Source organism: Taeniopygia guttata, chromosome 7 (assembly GCF_048771995.1).
Source record: "Taeniopygia guttata chromosome 7, bTaeGut7.mat, whole genome shotgun sequence".
NCBI lineage: Eukaryota > Metazoa > Chordata > Aves > Passeriformes > Estrildidae > Taeniopygia > Taeniopygia guttata.
The window spans coordinates 7,440,566-7,458,360 of record NC_133032.1 but is presented as its reverse complement, the minus strand read 5'-3'; the positions used below and the strand labels follow the sequence as shown (position 1 = coordinate 7,458,360).

At 45.3% G+C, this 17,795-nt stretch overlaps 1 protein-coding gene across 1 annotated transcript in view; it reads left to right on the top strand.

Annotated features, from left to right (window-relative positions):
• The window catches only part of GLI2 (GLI family zinc finger 2), a 187,113-nt gene that overhangs the window by 135,740 nt on the left and 33,578 nt on the right, over positions 1-17,795 (top strand). Inside the window, exons 4-5 of the mRNA XM_002190573.6 lie at positions 11,461-11,663; positions 13,345-13,536. Coding sequence (XP_002190609.5) covers positions 11,461-11,663; positions 13,345-13,536 — 395 coding nt within the window. The remainder of the gene's footprint in view (positions 1-11,460; positions 11,664-13,344; positions 13,537-17,795) is intronic.

The following is a 17,795-nucleotide window of genomic DNA, read 5'->3' as shown; positions in this document are numbered from 1 at the left end:
GGGAGACCCCATGCAGGCAGAGAGGCAGGTAAGAGCAGTGGCCAGGAGAGGTGAGGCCGTGGTACAGCCCTAAGGACAGAAGCCACTGGTGGGTGGTGGCATGGTGATGAGCTGCCTGTGCCCAGGCCTCCTCTCCTGCTAGGCTGGTGAGCACCAGACCTACTGGACACCAACACAGCACGGCGGATGTGCAGGGCTGGGCTCTTTGGCCTGGAAAGACCATGTGTGTGTGTACATCACTCTCCAGCTACAATGACAACGGCTCTTTGAAATGCTCTTCTGCATTTGCATTTACAAAAGCTGGATAAGCCTTTTTTTAAAAAAATATGATAAGTAGCAGGCAATTGAATTAACCACTGTCGACTGTATTGCTGTCTCTTAACAAACTCCATCTGTATGGTCTCCCTTTGTAGACACAATTTTATAACTTAATTTCCCTACCAAAACATCAGTGTTTACTTAGTAAGAAATCTGTTCTTTGTCAGCTTAAAACAGTGATTTCTTTATTACCACTCTGCGCAAGGAATGACAGCACAGAGTTGGCACTGAAGCAAGTCTGGTTGAGTCTACAGCGTTGTAATGGAAACAGGGTGAACTGAGGGTCAAGTATAATGGGATTTGTATACAGAAATGTGTCTGCATAAGGAATAGCTGCATGAGATAAGAGAATGAAAGATGAGGCCCACAGGTCTCTCTTTGCATGGCTTTGGGAAGGAGGTATTGCTGTAGGCACACAGCAGACACAGGAGATGGGGTTACCTCTGCGCCAGCATAGCAAAATTCCCTAGATCACATGTGCCTGCTCCTGCACCAGCTGATGTTGGTGGGCGTAGGATGGAGTGGGACAGTCATCAGGGATTACTCTAAGAATGTTTTGTGTGTAATTTTTACTGATTTTGGGAAGTATAGGGTCAGTGAGGGGTTTTCAAGCTATTATAGTCTGTGGCCTCCCTAAAAAATTCCTAGCAGAGCTGTTAAACATAGTATCATGAATTTAGCCTGAATAACAAGAGATTTGCAGAGATTTTTCGCTGTCTTTCACAGCCCCTAAAGGAGATTTTAGTGTTTCCCAAGGGTTTTGCAAACCACAGGTGGAAAAGCACTAGTGCAAACTTTCAGCAGTAAACAGCTGGGGAACATCAGATCCCTATTCCTTCCCTGATAAATGTGTTATATTTTCCTATGCCATTGAAAAACTGAAAGAACAGGAGAGCAGCTGTAGTCAATGACACCAGTGGATCTGGGAGCAAAGGAGTTTTGCAAGGAAGGTTTTTTCGGTGGTTACGTGGCAGATGAGATATGAAACACCTCATATTTTCTTACCATGAGATGATGATTTGCAGGGTGGGGGAAGCATCCTGGCTGTTTTGAAGTATGTTCAAGTTGTACAGTGCGGTGAGCAGGGCTGGGGTTTTGCCATAGGATTGGCCTTCTGTTTATTGCTTTTACTTTCTCCTGCCATAGAGCCTTTCTCAGTATTACATTGCAGGCTAGATCTACATTGCAGGCAGAGAAATGCCAGTTGTTGCAGGCAGTTGGAGACAGACTGCTTTCTCTGAATTTTTTGTGCATAACTTTTCCCTATGCAAAATTAAACCCTAGCAGAATGCTGTCCAGATTAAAAAAAAAAAAAATATTTATGTCTCATTCATGTTCATTTTCTTTCTAATGTTAAAAAGGCAAATAGAAAGAGAAAAAAAAGTGATAGGTTAAAAAGAAGAAATTAATGTTGAAGTGCTGATTTATTGTTAATTCTCTTATTTTGTACAGAAAACTCCAGATACTTCAAGAGAAAAGCTTGTTTGAAATAAAAAGCGTTTATTCCCTGCAGTCATATCAGTGAAAAACTTTTACCTAGTTCTGCTTTTCACCATATAATTGCTTGCTTTTCAGCATCCTCAGTGCAAAGCAAAGGCTGGTTAGATCAGCCAGTCTGCTGGATCAGATCTTACATTACATCTTGAGCTCTTTGAGTGCCATTAGCATTTCCTTTTAGAAGTGAAGAAATATTGACAGTTTGGTAGGTTATCTCGCATTTTACTGCATGTTAGGGCACTTCAAAGTCTTTATGTAGTGATGGGAGCTGTCATGAAGTAGATGTGAAAAGGGCCTTTGGTCCAACTAAACCTGTCAGCAAAAAGATTTAGGGCAGATGGTTATTATTAGAAATCAATGTATTTATTATATATTGTTCGGGAATATTTCCCTTTGGAGGTTACTGTGAGTACTGTTGCTGTTTAAAATGTGTCAAATGTCAGTAAAATTAATTCCTGCAGAAAACCCAGGGAGCCCCAACCAAAAGCTTTGTTACTGTGGGAAGGCATGTCTCTTACTCCTTTGTGCTGTGATGCACCAGAGGCAGGTACAGACACAGCACACCAGCAGAATGCCTGGCGTGTGTCTGTGTGTGTGTGAGATGTATTTCTGTGCAGCTATCACAGTCACCTTTACGTACTGACGGAGCTCCTCTGTCTGCTGTGTCTGGAAAGGCTCTGTAGAGATCTGTGCTGTACCTGTTCCCATTTTGTTATATTCCTCTTTGTAAACTATGGGGTTTGGTTACTGCCAGTTAGTTACAGCAGCTTACTGCTGCTTAGGGCAAGTGTGTCATTTTTCTAAGGCTTGAACACCAATGATTTTCCCCCGTACTTTATAAAAGAGAAGCAGGACATTTCAGAGTTTTGTACTTAATTGGATGTAGGTTTTCCTTCCTTGGTGTCTTGTTTAGCTATAGGTTTTAAGATATAGGACCTTGGATTATGGGAAGAGGACATTCCCAACAGAAAAGGAGCATATTAGCAGAAACATTAATGCTGGAAGTCGTTGTCCTGGAACAAAGATTCATTTTCCATTCACCCCGTGATTTACAGCACATTCCAACCAAGTGATTTGGCTATGGTCTTCTGGCATAACATTGTTTGCCCTTTCCCTGACATTTTGCATATAAAGAAAAGTTATGAGCTTCTTGGGCATTCAAGGTACCAGGAAATGCAGGAGTCTTACCTAATTTGTTAACATGAAATTATAGATGTCAGACACAGACTCTGTTAGTTAACGTTGGTTAGAGTAATGCTGCAGCCAGTTGATTGTATTACAGTCATGATGAAGAGGAATGGTCTTTTTTTGCTTTTCTGGGATATGACAGGTATGGAGCCAAGGCAGATTTAAAGTGTAATGAATGAATAAGCATTTTTTGTGGTTTGCCTGACTCTTCCATGAGCCCCGTTGCTGTGGTGTTGCTGCCTCTGTCTTTCTCTCTCCTCAATGGGTTAGTGCTGGCATAACATGGAAGCAGACTTTTCCAAAGTAGTATAGGAATTGTCTTTTAAATGCTAAACCCTTCCGTAGCACTTGAATGTTATAACCTTTTAAGGGAGAGAGGCCTCCACCCAAAAGTAGCATAGGAAGAAGACACTGGGCAGGGATTCAAAAACTCAGATTTCTTCCCCACAAACATGCACTTCCATTTGTTTTCCCAAGCCCAATTTCTTCACAGCTACAAGCAAAGTATTCACTTGAAAGTGCTAATATCCTCAACATGTGTCCCAAGGGAAAACAATGAGATGCAGAGAAATGGCTGTGTCACATCCGACACATCTCTCTAACACCCATTTCCCACATCCCCACACCAGGGTTGACTCCTCTCAGATCTCCCTCAGCTCTGCCATCAGAATCTGGTCTGCGCCTGCACCTCTCCCCATCTTTTTCCCCACTGATTCCTACCTCACTTGCTCCTTCAATCAGCCATGCCACTGCACAGCCTTCATCCCCTCCCCACCCTGACCTTGCAGCATTTTGACACCCCAACTCTCAAAATTTGTGACTACTGGAATCAAGTTCTCATGCCTGGTGGTTTCACCCTGAAGCTCACATGCCTCCAGGTTTGCTCCTTAGGTTGGCTTGCTTTCTCTGGCTCCTACACTTCTATCCATGCTTTCCTTCATGCCTTTTCACTCACTTTTCTTCCTTCTCTCCCCCTCAGCTACCTTCCTTGAAGTTCCCCTTCTTAAAATATGCTTCTTCTCTGAAGTCTTTCATCATTAATCTCTCAAGAAACTATCTTAGAGCCTCATCTGTTGTGCTTTGATTTATTCGTTGTGCAGTTTTTTTGGTAAGTATCTCACAAGAACTGAGCTGGTCATCCTTCTACCTCCATTCCTAAAGGAAAGCTTGTATGAAAAGGTGAGCTTTCAGAATTTAAATTAAAAGATCATGTAAGTAAGATAATTAGATAAAAAATAGGATATTAGGATCTGAAACAGAATGTTTACTTGCTTTGATGTGCTTTTGGAACATATGTCTGCACAGTGGGTTGTGTGGCTGATTAAGTATAAAACAATCTGAGAAAAAATCACCACTATTAAGCTTAAATCAAAGATCTCTCCCTCAGACACTAATTTGATTAGGGTTTGAAGGTCTCGTATCAACTCTAATTTCCACCTTTGATGTCTTGCTTCTTTGTGTGCCATATAATGGAGGGCAACCTTACTTATAAAAATTTGCGGTTTTCTTCCATTTTAAAAGCAAATATTGTTATTGTTGTTGTGTTGCAGTTGCGACTACAAATGTCAGCCAATACTAGACCCTTCTTGTGGTAGATGCAGCACAAATGCAATGAGAAACCATATGTGGTCAGGAGAGTTTTTAATCTGAAAACCAATTTCTGTGCTCATGCTCCCACCTTTGCTCTCTCCAAAAGTTGCCCCAGACCCCACTGAGGCTGGCAACCTGTGAGCTTAAAAACCTTACTAACTTATGGTAGAATTTAGCTGAAAAAATATTTCAAAGGTTTCAAACTCTAAACCAAAACACTTTTGATTTCATTATTAAAAAATTATATATATCAGGTGACATCAAATAGGTTGTTTGATTTGTTCTTGGGTTTAGATATTTTAGATGTAGGATTGAAGTCAGATATGTTTGAATATGGAATCATCTTTCTAAAGGAAAAGTGAAAGATGTTTACCACCGTTTTTTCCCACTTTTGTAACAAAAATTGCTTTTACTTACCCAAAGCAAGTATTTTAAATTACTCACAAGCTAGAAGTAGCTTGAAGTCTAAGGGACAGGGAAAAAAATCATGCAAAGAAATTGTACCTGCCTTATATTATGATACTGTGTAGATGAAAAACATAGGAGTTGTGTTCTTGTTGCTCTTTCCATTGGTGGCAGAGTTTTCTTTGATTTCAGTAGTTCAAGATTAGATTTAAGGCATGACAACTACTATTGCCAATGGATGTGGAGTGGGATTTTCATAGTGTCTACCTAAATCCTTCTCAAAGCGCTGCCCAAACCACAAATTCACAAATAAGGGATTTCATATTCAGAGTTTTTTATCTATTAAGGCCCAATGGAATTATCACAGTTATCTGATCTGACATCTGCAACATTGATTGCATAGGATTCCCCTCTTTAATTTCTACAGTGGGAGAAATTACTATTTCCTACTATTAGAAATCCAAACCTTGTTGTGCACTTAAAGCTCATCTTTTAAAAAAGCATCTCGTTTTGCTGTACAGGCTTGTTGCAATGCTGAATTTACCAATTCCATCCATAAACCCATCTAATGGGAACTTACCCTTGTTGATAAAAATATCTTTTAAAATCAATATTTTATTGTTATAAACCTTTTATTATTACTTTTATGCTTCCTTTCTTGATCAAAGACACGTTTGAGGGGAGACGAGAAAATATGGCCTGCATGAAACATGTCCATTAAATTTCCGCAGAAAAGCCATAACAATTTTTGCTCAGATTCACAATCTCTATAACATAAGTGAGAGCATTAACTGCTGAATTAGCCATGGTAGCTCTGATTTTCTATATATTCCTCTTTGTGAGTATGAAAAAAAAAATTATTAACCTTATTTTAGAGCTGAGAAGATGCAGGGGAAAAATATATTACTTGTGCTGTGCATCCCAATGGAGTGGGGGCTGGGAGATAGCAGTGATGTCTCTGGAGTCCCCATCTCGATCTCTTTGTAGAGGGACACAGAGGCCGGCTCTCCACGTTGATAGTCTTATATTCGATCATCAGGTCACTTTACTGGGTAATTATCAACTTGTTGCAGTGCTGGGAGAGCTGGGGAGAGCGAGTGATTCCCCATCGCCTCATTACCGGGCTGCCCTGCGCTCCCTGGAGCTCTCCGAGCTGCGAGGACGGCAGGGAGGGAAATCTTTGTGGATGATCAAATGCCATGTGAATTTGATAGTCGTGGCCCAGGTTTGACCTCTGGAAGTTACCTTGTTTTGAGGGTTTGATCCTCAGGGTACCGCAGAACTGTTGCGACCTCTCGCCCTTCCTGTTGTAAGGGACTTTAAATCAGAAATAAACAGAGGTGACGCTGAGCGGCTGGTGAGAGCTGTTTAGACTGAAGCATTTAGCATGAATCCTGGGGCACTTTAGGTTTCCTGTTGAATACAGCTTTGGCATCCCATCCATACAGTGTCTGCCATGAGAGCAGTCCGTTTTCCAGTCATCTGTATGGCTTTCCTCCATCTCCTTCAGACAAAGGTGTTGTTCTCAGTACACAGGACTTGAAAAAACAGGCTAGGAAGTTTTATGTAAAACAGAACAAAATGAAGTTTTGGGGTTTAAAATTGTGGTTTTAAAATGACTGTTGGTTTTAAAAGCACTTTTTTTAATAGCAAAACTCTACCAGAGTATGATACCCCTCCCCATGAGTAGTTCTGTTCCATGCTTCTATGTCTGTTTAGCAGCTATGCATTTCTTTATTGTAGAGCAAAACAATTGCCTTCAAGTGTCCATATTCCATTAAGCATATGGAAAAGTATTCAGCCCTTTGTTTTCTGCAGAATGAATTTATTTGTCACTTAAGTATTAATTTAAACTAGTCATGGAACATTAGTGCTTGGTAATTGTCCACATTTTTCTGGGGTTTATTTAACTGATGGAAATTATTTCAGAAATATGCAACTTCTTTAACTGTTACATTCATTGCTGAATGTCCCTTGCAGAGGCTGCAGACTCACAGCAGTGACAAGATGTTGCCCCGTCACACAAGATTTTAGAACTGCTGATGCATGTCCACTGAGGGAGAGCGGTAAAAAGTCACCCCAATTCTTTTCATAGCAGCCAGCTCTGGTTTTGCCAGTTCCTGAGGTTTTCCCTTCCCAGGAGCCCAGCCCAATTCCTCAGAGAGGATGCTGCTCCTCTGCCATGGGACCACAAGGCTTCTTTCTCAGCACTGCATCCAGCAGCGGCATCAAAGACAAGCACCTGCCAGGCTCCAAGGGCACACACATTCTCCAAGGGAGAATGGTGCTCTGCCTCACTGAAAACCACGGGCTGAGCTTTTTTTGCCTCAGTTTTCAAAGAAAACTGCCAGCTCCTTCCCCCAGACTTCAGGATGACACTGCAGAGCTTCAGACAAGCTGTCACTCCTTTCAGCAAGAGGCAAGAAAATTAAACAGATCTCTTCTCCCCAGTGAAGGAATGTTATGGAGTGACCAGCTCCTGGGAAACCACCAGAAGTCTGCCAGTGTCCCACAGGCAGTGTGTATCATGTCTCAGATGCTGGTATCTCTCCTTCTGCTGATTGTGTTTCTCTGCTGTCAAGTGTTACCATTGCCCCACAGTTCTGCTTCGCAGGCAGCTGAAGCCAGGTAAATTGTGCCAGGATTTCTTCTCTCCCAGAGGGGTCATCCACTACACTGGTAAAGACCTACTCTCTAAAGCCTTTAGTAGCTTGTATGCCCCCAGCACCACCTGCAGCCCTTAGGTGGCATCAGGTAATGTCCCCCGCACCTCAGTGTCTCCCTCTGTTAAAGAGCAGCAAAGGAAAAGCCACTGCTGGGTAGGGAGGGAAATGAATCCAGGCTCCGTGCTTCATCAGAGATGCAAATTGCTCTACAAATCCTGAGCATTAATTATAGAGCCTGGGCTTCTTGCTGGAGCCACGGGGAAAACAGGTCCCTGGCTCACATTAAATTTAATGGTGTTTGGACACCCGATTCTCTTAGCCTATTTGAAAACCAGAATCCCACTTTCTCCAGATATATATGTGGTCAGGTGAAATCCCTCATCCCACTGCAGACAGCAACATTTTTACAGCATTGCATTCAGCAAAGCCAGGAGCCCTCCCTCAGGTGGTGGGGTGTTTTCCTTGTGCCGTCTGTGGGATCTAGGAAAGAAACAGGGAGTGACATAGTTAGCAGAGGTCTGGACAGAGGGCTCAATGCACAGGCTGAGGAACACAGCTCTGGCACCATGGTTTCATTGCATGGGCTGGTTCACCACACCAAGCTGAAGGCTGTCCCACTGCAGGGTCTGGGAGATGGGCATGGAGGGCCCTGCACACCCTGGATGTGAGCTGGACATGGAGACAGAGCTGCCTTCCTCCAGCACTGCTTCATCTCTCATCCAGTGCCTCCAAAGGTCATTATGTGATGGTTCTCTTCTGCAAGGAGCAGACCTGTGAGGCTACAGCTGCCTCTCACTGTGTAGCTGCAGTGGCAGTGTGATGGCTCAATGTGGGATGAGATAAGAAATAATGCAGTTGGGAAAAAAGTGGTGGAAAATCAAACATCTGGGGAGTTAGGAGCAGAGGATGCCCCTGGCTGAGTGAGTTGTTGCTGGTAAGCAGCTCCTGGAAGCCACGTTATTTTGTGACATGCTGCAGTGTGGGATGTTGTTTTGCTAGGATTGTAGGTGTACAACAGTGAGAGGTGATCCCTGCCTGGGAGGGCTCACAGAAGCCAGACTTTGATGGGAGTATGGCTGTCCTAGTTTGCAGATGAACCAGTGAGCAAGGACAGAATTTAAGCAGAGCCATAAGAAGCTGCCTACCCTCTAGCCCAGTCTTTGTGCACAGGGCCAACCTCATGTTCAAACACCAGCTGTGTTTCCAGCTGCATGCATTTTGGGGAAATTCTTGATCTTTTTCCCAGTGTTACCTCTTTGTTCAGGGTGGAGTTTTCCTATTCTGAGGGACTCCAGCATTTCTGCCTAATTTAGCACAGAGAAAATGAACAGCAAACCCTTCATATTGTTATACGCATTTTAGATGTCGGCCTCACAGTTTGATCAGCAGAGGCTCCAAAGGCTCGTAAACCTGGTAATACATAGTTCCAGGACTGCATCAAAGAAGTTCACAACCCTTTTGGGAGAAGCTGTGAGTACTGATGAAAGAGGGAACTTATTGTATATGTAAGAAAACCTCTTTCATGGCTTATGTATTAAGGCAGGCTCTGTGGCCCAGGGAAGATTGGGGCTGCTTTTAATTTACATCGCCCCTCACTTATATTAAGTCTTCGTCAGAAGAAAAATTAGTCAGATGTTTTCTTAATGACATCATTTTTTTTAATCCTGTTTCATTTTTTCCAGATGAGGCGGTGGAGATTATTAGAAATGAATTGAAACTAAATCTGGAACAGAGACTTTGATTCACTTCTCCCTCCTCCCCGGTAGAAATAAATTGGTCGGCTCCGTGCTCGGATGCCTTTATTAGCAGCCTCGACAGAAACCAGCCCCAGCGGCCTCGGCTGCAGCTTCCTGAGCTCGCCGCCGCCACGGCTGACGTCATGGCGAGAGGCACCAGGGAGTGACTTTGGTCACCCCATAATTTTGGTAATGGAAGGCCATGGCAACACAGGTGGGGAGGTTATGAGGTCTGAAATAGCCATGCCATCATCAGTTCGTCTTTCAGTGTCATGAAAGAAAACAGGGTTGATGCTGGTGGGTGTTTCTCTGGCAAAACCCCAGCCTGGGTCTCATGAGCCACCTGTTTTGGTGGCTGTGCATCTCCACAAAGCCTTTATGTGTGACAGGTTTTCACTGCCTGGTATTTCACACCACCGAGTGTGCACTCTACCACACTGTAGAGTGCATTTCTACAGCAAAGTACTTTGAACTATAAATATTTCAGCAGGCATTTAATTTACTACCCATCAGCAGAAAGTGTTCAAAAGACCACAAGGTTTACTAATTTATCAGAAAGACAGAGAAACACACAGAAGATCAAACAAAGACAAACACGCTCGTTAAATTGCTGAATAAGTCTGCAAAGCTTATATTACATTTCTGTGTGGTTTTGTTGATATGCAAGTATTACAAATAAATTAAAATGCACCTGAACTGTTGATAAGGCAGGGTGGGACTGAGATCCTGAGGTGCTGGTGGCGTGTTGAAACTGCTCAGATCTTCGTGTTTGTGGTTGTCTGTGCATGGAGAGACAGATCTTCCGTGCACTCACTAATGGCATAGTTGAATAGTTGTAGTGAAGGGCCTTTGTAATACCCTCCCTTAGATCAGCCCACATCCCAGACCCCTGACCTCCAAATCCCTGTTGTCTTCTGTGCTCGGGGTGCAGCCCCATGGGGTGCACATCCATCTCCCTCAGTTTTGCCAGAGCACCCAGTCAGGGACAAATGCTGTCCCTGCTGTGACCTGTGTGTCAACGCCAGCTCTGCTTCCAGCAGTCTGTGAGTACAGAGAGATCTAATACAAAGCAGATTTTGCTCTTTTGTTTTACCTAATGACAGCTCTGCCTCCTTTGGTGTCTAGCTCAGATTTTCTGCATTTCAGGTCAGGGTGAGTAACTTTTTCTCCTTTGCACCCTCTGTGGTTTGTCTAAGAGGCTGGAGGGTACAGTAGGGCACGTGCTTGGGAGAAGTCTGTAAACTTTCTCTTCCATCCTTGTTCACCCTTCAAAAAACTGCTTAAGCACTGAAACATGCATGTGATGGTTTTTTGTTACCTGCTGAATCCCTCAGTATTTACTGACTTTATTCTCAGGTAGCACTTGGCCTGGGGAAGATCTGAGGGATTTAAGAGAGGCGGCCCCCAGAAAGCATGCTGTAAAACCTCTCATGAACTTTTGCCCTCTGAACCATACCACCAACCTGTCAAGGAGGTTTGTGCTGGCCATGATGGACGCAGGAGGTGGGGCTGCTGCACCAGCACGGGCCAGGCCATGCATGCTGGGCTGAGCAAAGCACAGCTCAAGATCACATGAGTTCTTCTTGCAATATTTCCATCCTTGCACAGCCCTGTGTAGGGCTTTCTGCATATGGCAGCTCTAGACATCTGGATATCCAGGGGCAGTGAGGAGCTTGCACACCCCAGGTTTGCCTCAAATGTCATTGTGTGGGCAGCCTCCCTGTCCAAGGAGATGGAGTGGGATCTCTAGCACCGGGTGTGTTCCATGCCTCCTCTGTACACAGGCACTGCCTAAAGCAGCTCATGCCCCTTTCCATAGCAGCCCAGTTGGGGTGAGCCACCTTGCACAAATACATATTTAGTGCAATACTGGTGCATGTCCACAGGAAGCTTGGGAGCTTCAGACTCTGCATATGCCAAGAAGAGAAGATTGTCCCACTGTGTGGCTGAACTCCTCTCTTGTGGGTGAAGGTTGTGGGGCAGGACAGAGAAGGGTGGCAAGCAGTTGCGCGTGCTCTGGGTGGCTGTGACTGACGGCGTGTCTCTGCTTTCCTTCCCAGGCCTCCTCCTCTGAGCGGCAGCCCTGTCATCTCCGACATCTCCCTCATCCGCCTGTCTCCGCACCCTGCCGGGCCTGGCGAGTCGCCCTTCAGCCCCCCTCACCCCTACGTGGCACCCCACATGGAGCACTACCTCCGCTCTGTGCACAGCAGCCCCACGCTCTCCGTCATCTCTGCTGCCAGGGGCCTCAGTCCTGCCGACGGTAAGGCACTGTGCTACTGTGATTTTCTAGCTCACCAGGACTGAAATTCCCTAAAACCCGGGGATTTACAGCTGCAAAGACTCCACAGCTGCTCTCTGAAGTGGGAGAGCTGTCTCTTTTTCTTTTTGTTGTTTCTTTTTTTTCCCCTTTAACTACACATTTGTTTTGCATCATCGCACTGAGAAAGCAGAGCGTGAGAATAGCTATTACTGCTGGATCATATTATAAATATTTTGCTTAAAGTACGTTCCTTTCTGCAGCGCTCTTTCTCTCTTAGGAGCTTCCCTGTTCTTATGTCTCGACTGGGACCCAGCTTTCCCCAGAGAGGGTCACAATTGTTCTGGCTGCCTGGCCTGGCTGAGACTGATATTACAGAGGAGACAACACCAGCTGGGTTATCCCTGTTGGCTTTGTGTCTGGGGTCAGCGTGGCTGCTGAGTGAAGGCGAGGGGCCATATTTTCTTCCTCCTTACTCCTGAGCTGCTCTGCAGCAACCTTCAGGGAAGGAGAATATGTGGGGAGTTGGTGCTGGGTGCTGGCAGAGGTGATCATGCTCTCTGAGCCCTATCAGACCTCATGTTGGGGAGCTGGGGACAAAGACATCCAACAGGGAAAGAGGAAAATGCACAACACTGCTTTCACTTGGCTAGGTGTAAGTCATGCCTTACTTCATCAGGAGAGCTTCATTACACAGTTGCAGGTGGCTGGCTCAGTGTCCAGGGAATAGCTGGGGACCTGGTGTCTGCATGCCCAGCAAACCCCAACATCCCTCAGCTCCCAAGCTGCTGCTGGGGCCAGCGGTCCTTCAACACTGCAAAGCAAAGTGAACCAGAGAGCAACAAGGCCCTTGGATTAGTGTCTGGCAACATAAAACTGTCTTGTATGGCTAAAACAACATCACTATAGTGATGGGGTCATACATATGTCTTCTTCTTCCTTCCCCTTAAAACGTTATTGGAACTCACAGGCCCCTGCCAGAGAGCTTCTCATGGCTTGTGTGTGTGTGTGTTCTGCCCTATCCTCTCCTTCCAAAACCAGCTTCATTGTTTGCTGTGGAAGAAAGGCATTACATTTTGGGTTGCTTTTCTTGTCCTCCTTTTCTTTTCTTTTTTTTTTTTTCCTTGTTTAAGGTGGTGGTAAATAAGTTAATGGGGCAAGCGGGTGGGGAGGCAGGTTTGAAAAATTACAGCTGGGAGAAAGTGAGTGTAATTGGCTTTGGCAGCCAAAATGGTTTTATGCTGCCAGACACTAAACCTAGTTCTATGCATTAGACCTTGGCTTTAATTTCCTCACGCTGCTATCGGGAACTGGGCTGCATTTGTCTTTCCTTCCTAATAGGCAGGGATGTTAATGCTGACAGGGTTACTGCTGTCGGCAGCCTGGGCCCTCTCCCCCCCTCCCAGGGGTGCTGGCTGCGTCCGAACGGGAGGATTATTAGAAGGGGGAACGAGAGATTGTTTATAAATTTGCGGAAATGGAGGAATGCAGAGGCCCCAGCCTGGTCTCCTTTGTCCACAGAAGCACGCCCAAGCTCACGTCACGCGCGCCCTACGCGGAGCCGTGCGGCTGGGGCTGGCGGGGGGCGCGGGGGGAGCCGGGGCTGCCGGCGTCAGCTCCAAGGTCTAACACTGCACTGGGAACCTTCTCCCCATGTTTCTCTCCTCGCCTGCGACTCCAACAGTGGCTCATGAGCACCTGAAGGAACGAGGCCTCTTCGGGCTGCCACCGCCACCACCGGGAGCCAACCCTGCTGACTACTACCACCAAATGACGCTGATGGCCGGCCACCCAAACCCCTATGGGGACCTCCTCATGCAGGGTGGGGGAGCAGCCAGCACAGCCCACCTCCATGATTACCTCAGCCCTGTTGATGGTGAGTAGCTTGGGTTCTTTATGGCATGGCTAAAATTTTGGGATAGATGGATGGGACTGCCCTCCAGGTGGAGGTTGCTGAATGTGGTCACTCTGCCCTGCTGGAGCTTTTGGGTGCTGCATTGTGATTTATGGCTTAAAAGGTCACCTCCTTCCATAGATATATATAAAATACACATAACCTAAAATAGATGCATCCTGCTGTCTTAGGAAGGATGGCATGGCTGCAGCATGGGTAGGAGATGGGCTGGTCCAGCAAGCTGGCCATTGCTGCTGTCCTGCTGCATTGACCATGGGCGACCAGAGTGTGCCTGGGGACAAACTACATCTCTAGCTCCTCATCCCACCCTGTGTTTTGCCTTCTTGGTGTCTGGGGTGTAGCTGGGCCATGTGCATGCAAAGCTGGACTAGGCACAGTAGACATCTCATCTTGGTTGGGACCTCTCAGGTCCACAAGGAGAGAAAATACCTGAATGGGGAGACACAGTGGAAAGAATAAAATAGTACTTAGAGCAAGGAAATTTAAAAAAGCAGGAATGTGGTATTTGTGATAGCATGTGTGTTATAAACCCAGAAAGCTTTCTCTCCTGGCTGCATGAAGAAGAAATAGAATCATGTTAGGCACTGCAGTGCTGAGTCACCCCTGTGGCCTGACTGCTGCCCTGGGAAGAGCCTATCTGGAAGCATATATGAGGTCCAAATGATTTTTAGAGCTGTTAGAAATGGCATTCCTTTCACTTCATGCTACATCTTGCAAGAACTGGTTGTACAAATATTACAGAGGGCAGTTTGGGGTTTATTTCTGCTGCAAGAAGGAAAAATCTCAGCTCAACTTTCAGATTCGGTGTCTGTTTCCTGGGATGTCTTTGGATTTGCCTGTGGACCATTACAATTTTTGCAGTGGAGATCTGCATCATTTCATTACCGCTTCAAAGTTTCTGTTGTTGAGCTTTTAAGATTAAAGACTTTGTGGTCTTGCTGCTTCATAAAGTGACTGGTTTAGAATGATAAAAGCTGTTCTGGCTTTTCAGTTATGGGAGTTTACAGATACTTCTAATGGAAAAACAGTTTCTCATCTGTGGCTGCTGTGGAAGTTTTACCTGAATAGTCATTTTGTGCTGGCAATTCCTAGATTATTTTGGAACCTCGATACCAGTCTGAAAGAGAGAGAACAAGCTCCTTGGTACCATCCTGCCCTCTAACACCCAAAATATATCCCAGGCTTCTCTTCTACAAAGCAGTTGGTCAGTAAGACTGCTCTGTATTCTCTCGCAAGGGTTAATGCCTGTGGTTGTAGCAGATGGGTGCAAACAAGCCCTGCCAAGTTCCCCTCGGGCTCATGAACAAGACTCCTTCCTCCTTGCCTCCTTATTAGTCCATCTCTGACCAGCAGTGCCTCACTGAAGTGCCAGATAAACAACCAGTGAGGGAAGCAAACACAACTGTTTTCATGGTGGTGCAGCCTGGCTCCCAGCACACCAAGATGCTCATCCTCTGGTTTGCTGAAGATCAATCTTTATCTGAGGTACTGAGATACTCCCCTTGGCAGAAGACTCGTACTGTTTGCTTTCTCCTGAAAACAGCTCTACGGTGAATCATGTATCAAAGGTCTCCGTTTCATGCAGCCAAGCTCATAACCATGATTCACTGCAGAGCCAGGGCTCACCAAGAATTTATTACAATCTTTTGAAAAAGTTTTGTTGGTGATTAACTGGAAAGCCTTTTCTGGGTCTTCACATGTTCTGCACGAGATGGAAATTTTCAAACATTATGAGAATGTGGCACAAGACACTACTTTTTAAGAATGTGTAAAGGAGCACCAGTCCAGTACCAATCCATGTGCCTGGGTTTATCCATCACCCAGAGAAAAGAGAAATTGTACATTATTAAAGCAGAGAGTAAAATGGATGGCTCTGAAATGCTCAATGAGGAGACAGTGTCTCCTTCTCTTTTTAGAAAGTTATTTCAAAAATTTAAATCAGCATGGCCTAAGTAAATAGTTGAACAGATAATTTAATAAAGCATCCTCTTATGGTGTTTTTCTGAGACAAGAATATCAGTAGCATGCATAAACCCCCAGTGAGTCACCACCTCACTGCATCTGTCATTCAGAGAGCCCTTTTCTTCCCAGGGAGCCTGGGAACATAGAAACTTTACAAGAATTAGTTTGCAGAAAATGCAGGTAGCTCTTGTTAAACCACATGCAGCACCATCATTCATCTGTGATAACACTGGCACCTGCAAAAAGAAAAGCAGGAGATAAGCATATATTAAATCTGGCCTATTCAGTGTCACGTCACTTCCAAACATCTGCTGGTTGGTCCATGGGAGCTGTGGACACTGGCTGTGGTGATTCTTCCACAGACACATACCTGTGCCTTTCTGGTTCCTGTAATTGCATTTCTCAGAGAATTTCTCAGTGCTTTCATGGTTTTTTTGTCTGTATTTTTCACTCCATCACATGTCTAAAGTCAGGAAAAGTAATGGGATATAAATGGCAACTGGAGCTTGTTGGTGCCAACCCTTTGCCAGGCCTGCTGAATGTGCACATGGTGACTGAGCTGGGCTGCCCAGAGCTACATCTCTGCTGAGTTTTCAGTGTACAGCTAGAAGAAGTTAAAGCAGTAAAGTAGACCAGATTTAAGTTTTCTGTACCAAATTGCTGCGGTGTTCAGGCCAGTCCCAGTGGAGACTAAACAACCATTCAGTTGCTTCTCCTGTGCCATTTCCCCATCCAAACAGGGACTCAAAATCCAAGAGTGGAGTTTGAATCCAGGCTTAATCCTATTTTCTGGAAAGCCTATAATTTCAAATCAAAAGTTAATCACTTTCCAATGTCACAGCATTGCTGATGGGGTACATTTGAGGCTATCTACAGGTTCTATTCACCAGACCAAAACAATCTTTTGCATTTCTTTTTTAGAAGTAGTGCTACATGGTGGATTATTCCATGTGACAGAGTGGTTGTGCAAGAGTATCTCTGAGGCAGGAAAGACTGGTGGGGAACACAATGACCCTGGAGATGGCTACCACTTTCATGTTTAGTACTTCCAGCTGCTTTTTCCCCTAGGCACAGGGCTTCCTGTGATTACCCTCAGCCCTTCAGGAGGAGCTATTCTCTCTCAAGAGGAGTCTATCCACACTGTCTCGATTCTGCTACTGTTCTAGCCCTGTACACCAGCAAATCTCAAAGTGCTGTACAAAGCAAAGCCATTTCATCACTGGAGACCACAAAGGAAAAGGAGATCAGTGAGCAGAGTAGTGGCAGCTTTAGGAACAAGAGCCAGATGTTTGAAATAATGCCAGGGTAGAAATTAGAGGTCATCTTTAAGTCCATGACTTTACACAGCTTTAAGAGTGTGATTGGGTTGTGCATGCTGAGTAAGGGAATGGGAAAAAAACATCTTGAGCACAAGTTAGGTCTAAGGTAGTCCCTCATGTCAGGACAGCTGTATAGATGTGTTTGTGCTACACTTACCAATAGCAGGGATGACCCTGCAGTGCTGTCATTGCATTTTGTCCAGTTCTAGAGCTAGAGGGAGGATCTCTACCCCTTATTTTGCTGCCTGGTGCCACAAATGGTGTCACAAATGTCTTGATTTGCAATCAGCAGTTTAAGAGGGAAAAGGCTTTGTTCAGCACAGCATGGCCAGCAGCTGGCACAGTTGCCTGGGATGTGGGCAAATCACAAGGCAGGACTTTATTTCCCCAAATCAAACAGTGATTTAGCTTCACCAGCCTCTTTCAGTCAGTGTTGTTGGAGTCTTTCTTCTTGAAAGAAATGATTTAATAGCCAGCAGAGTAAGCAGCAGGGCTGGCAGTGCTGCTGGGTGGTGACTGCAGTCGGCAGGCACATGGCTGGGAGAGGTGAGCTCAGGACTCTCTCCAGCAGGTTCATGTGGAGCAACTGCTGCATCAGGACAAAAGCAGAGAGCCAAGCCTCATGGGGACCTAGGAAGGAAGTGCTTCCCCTGGGGCTGGAGGGACAGCAGCCCTGGGTTCGCAGGCTGGATGTTCTGGATCACAGATGACTTCCCAACCAAGCCAGATGTTGGCTTCTCTGGGCAGACGGCGCGTCCTGTAGTTGCTTCCTTAAAAACTCTCAAAGACCTATTTTTTTTTTTTTGTTTTCTTTGTCCCAGCATAGAATGGAAACTTGCTGAAATCTCAGAAAAGGTTCAGAGAATGGGAAACAATTTCCCACCCATTTCTAGCCAGCAGTGCTGTTTTCCTCCCCAGAAAAATATGTGCAGAAGAGAG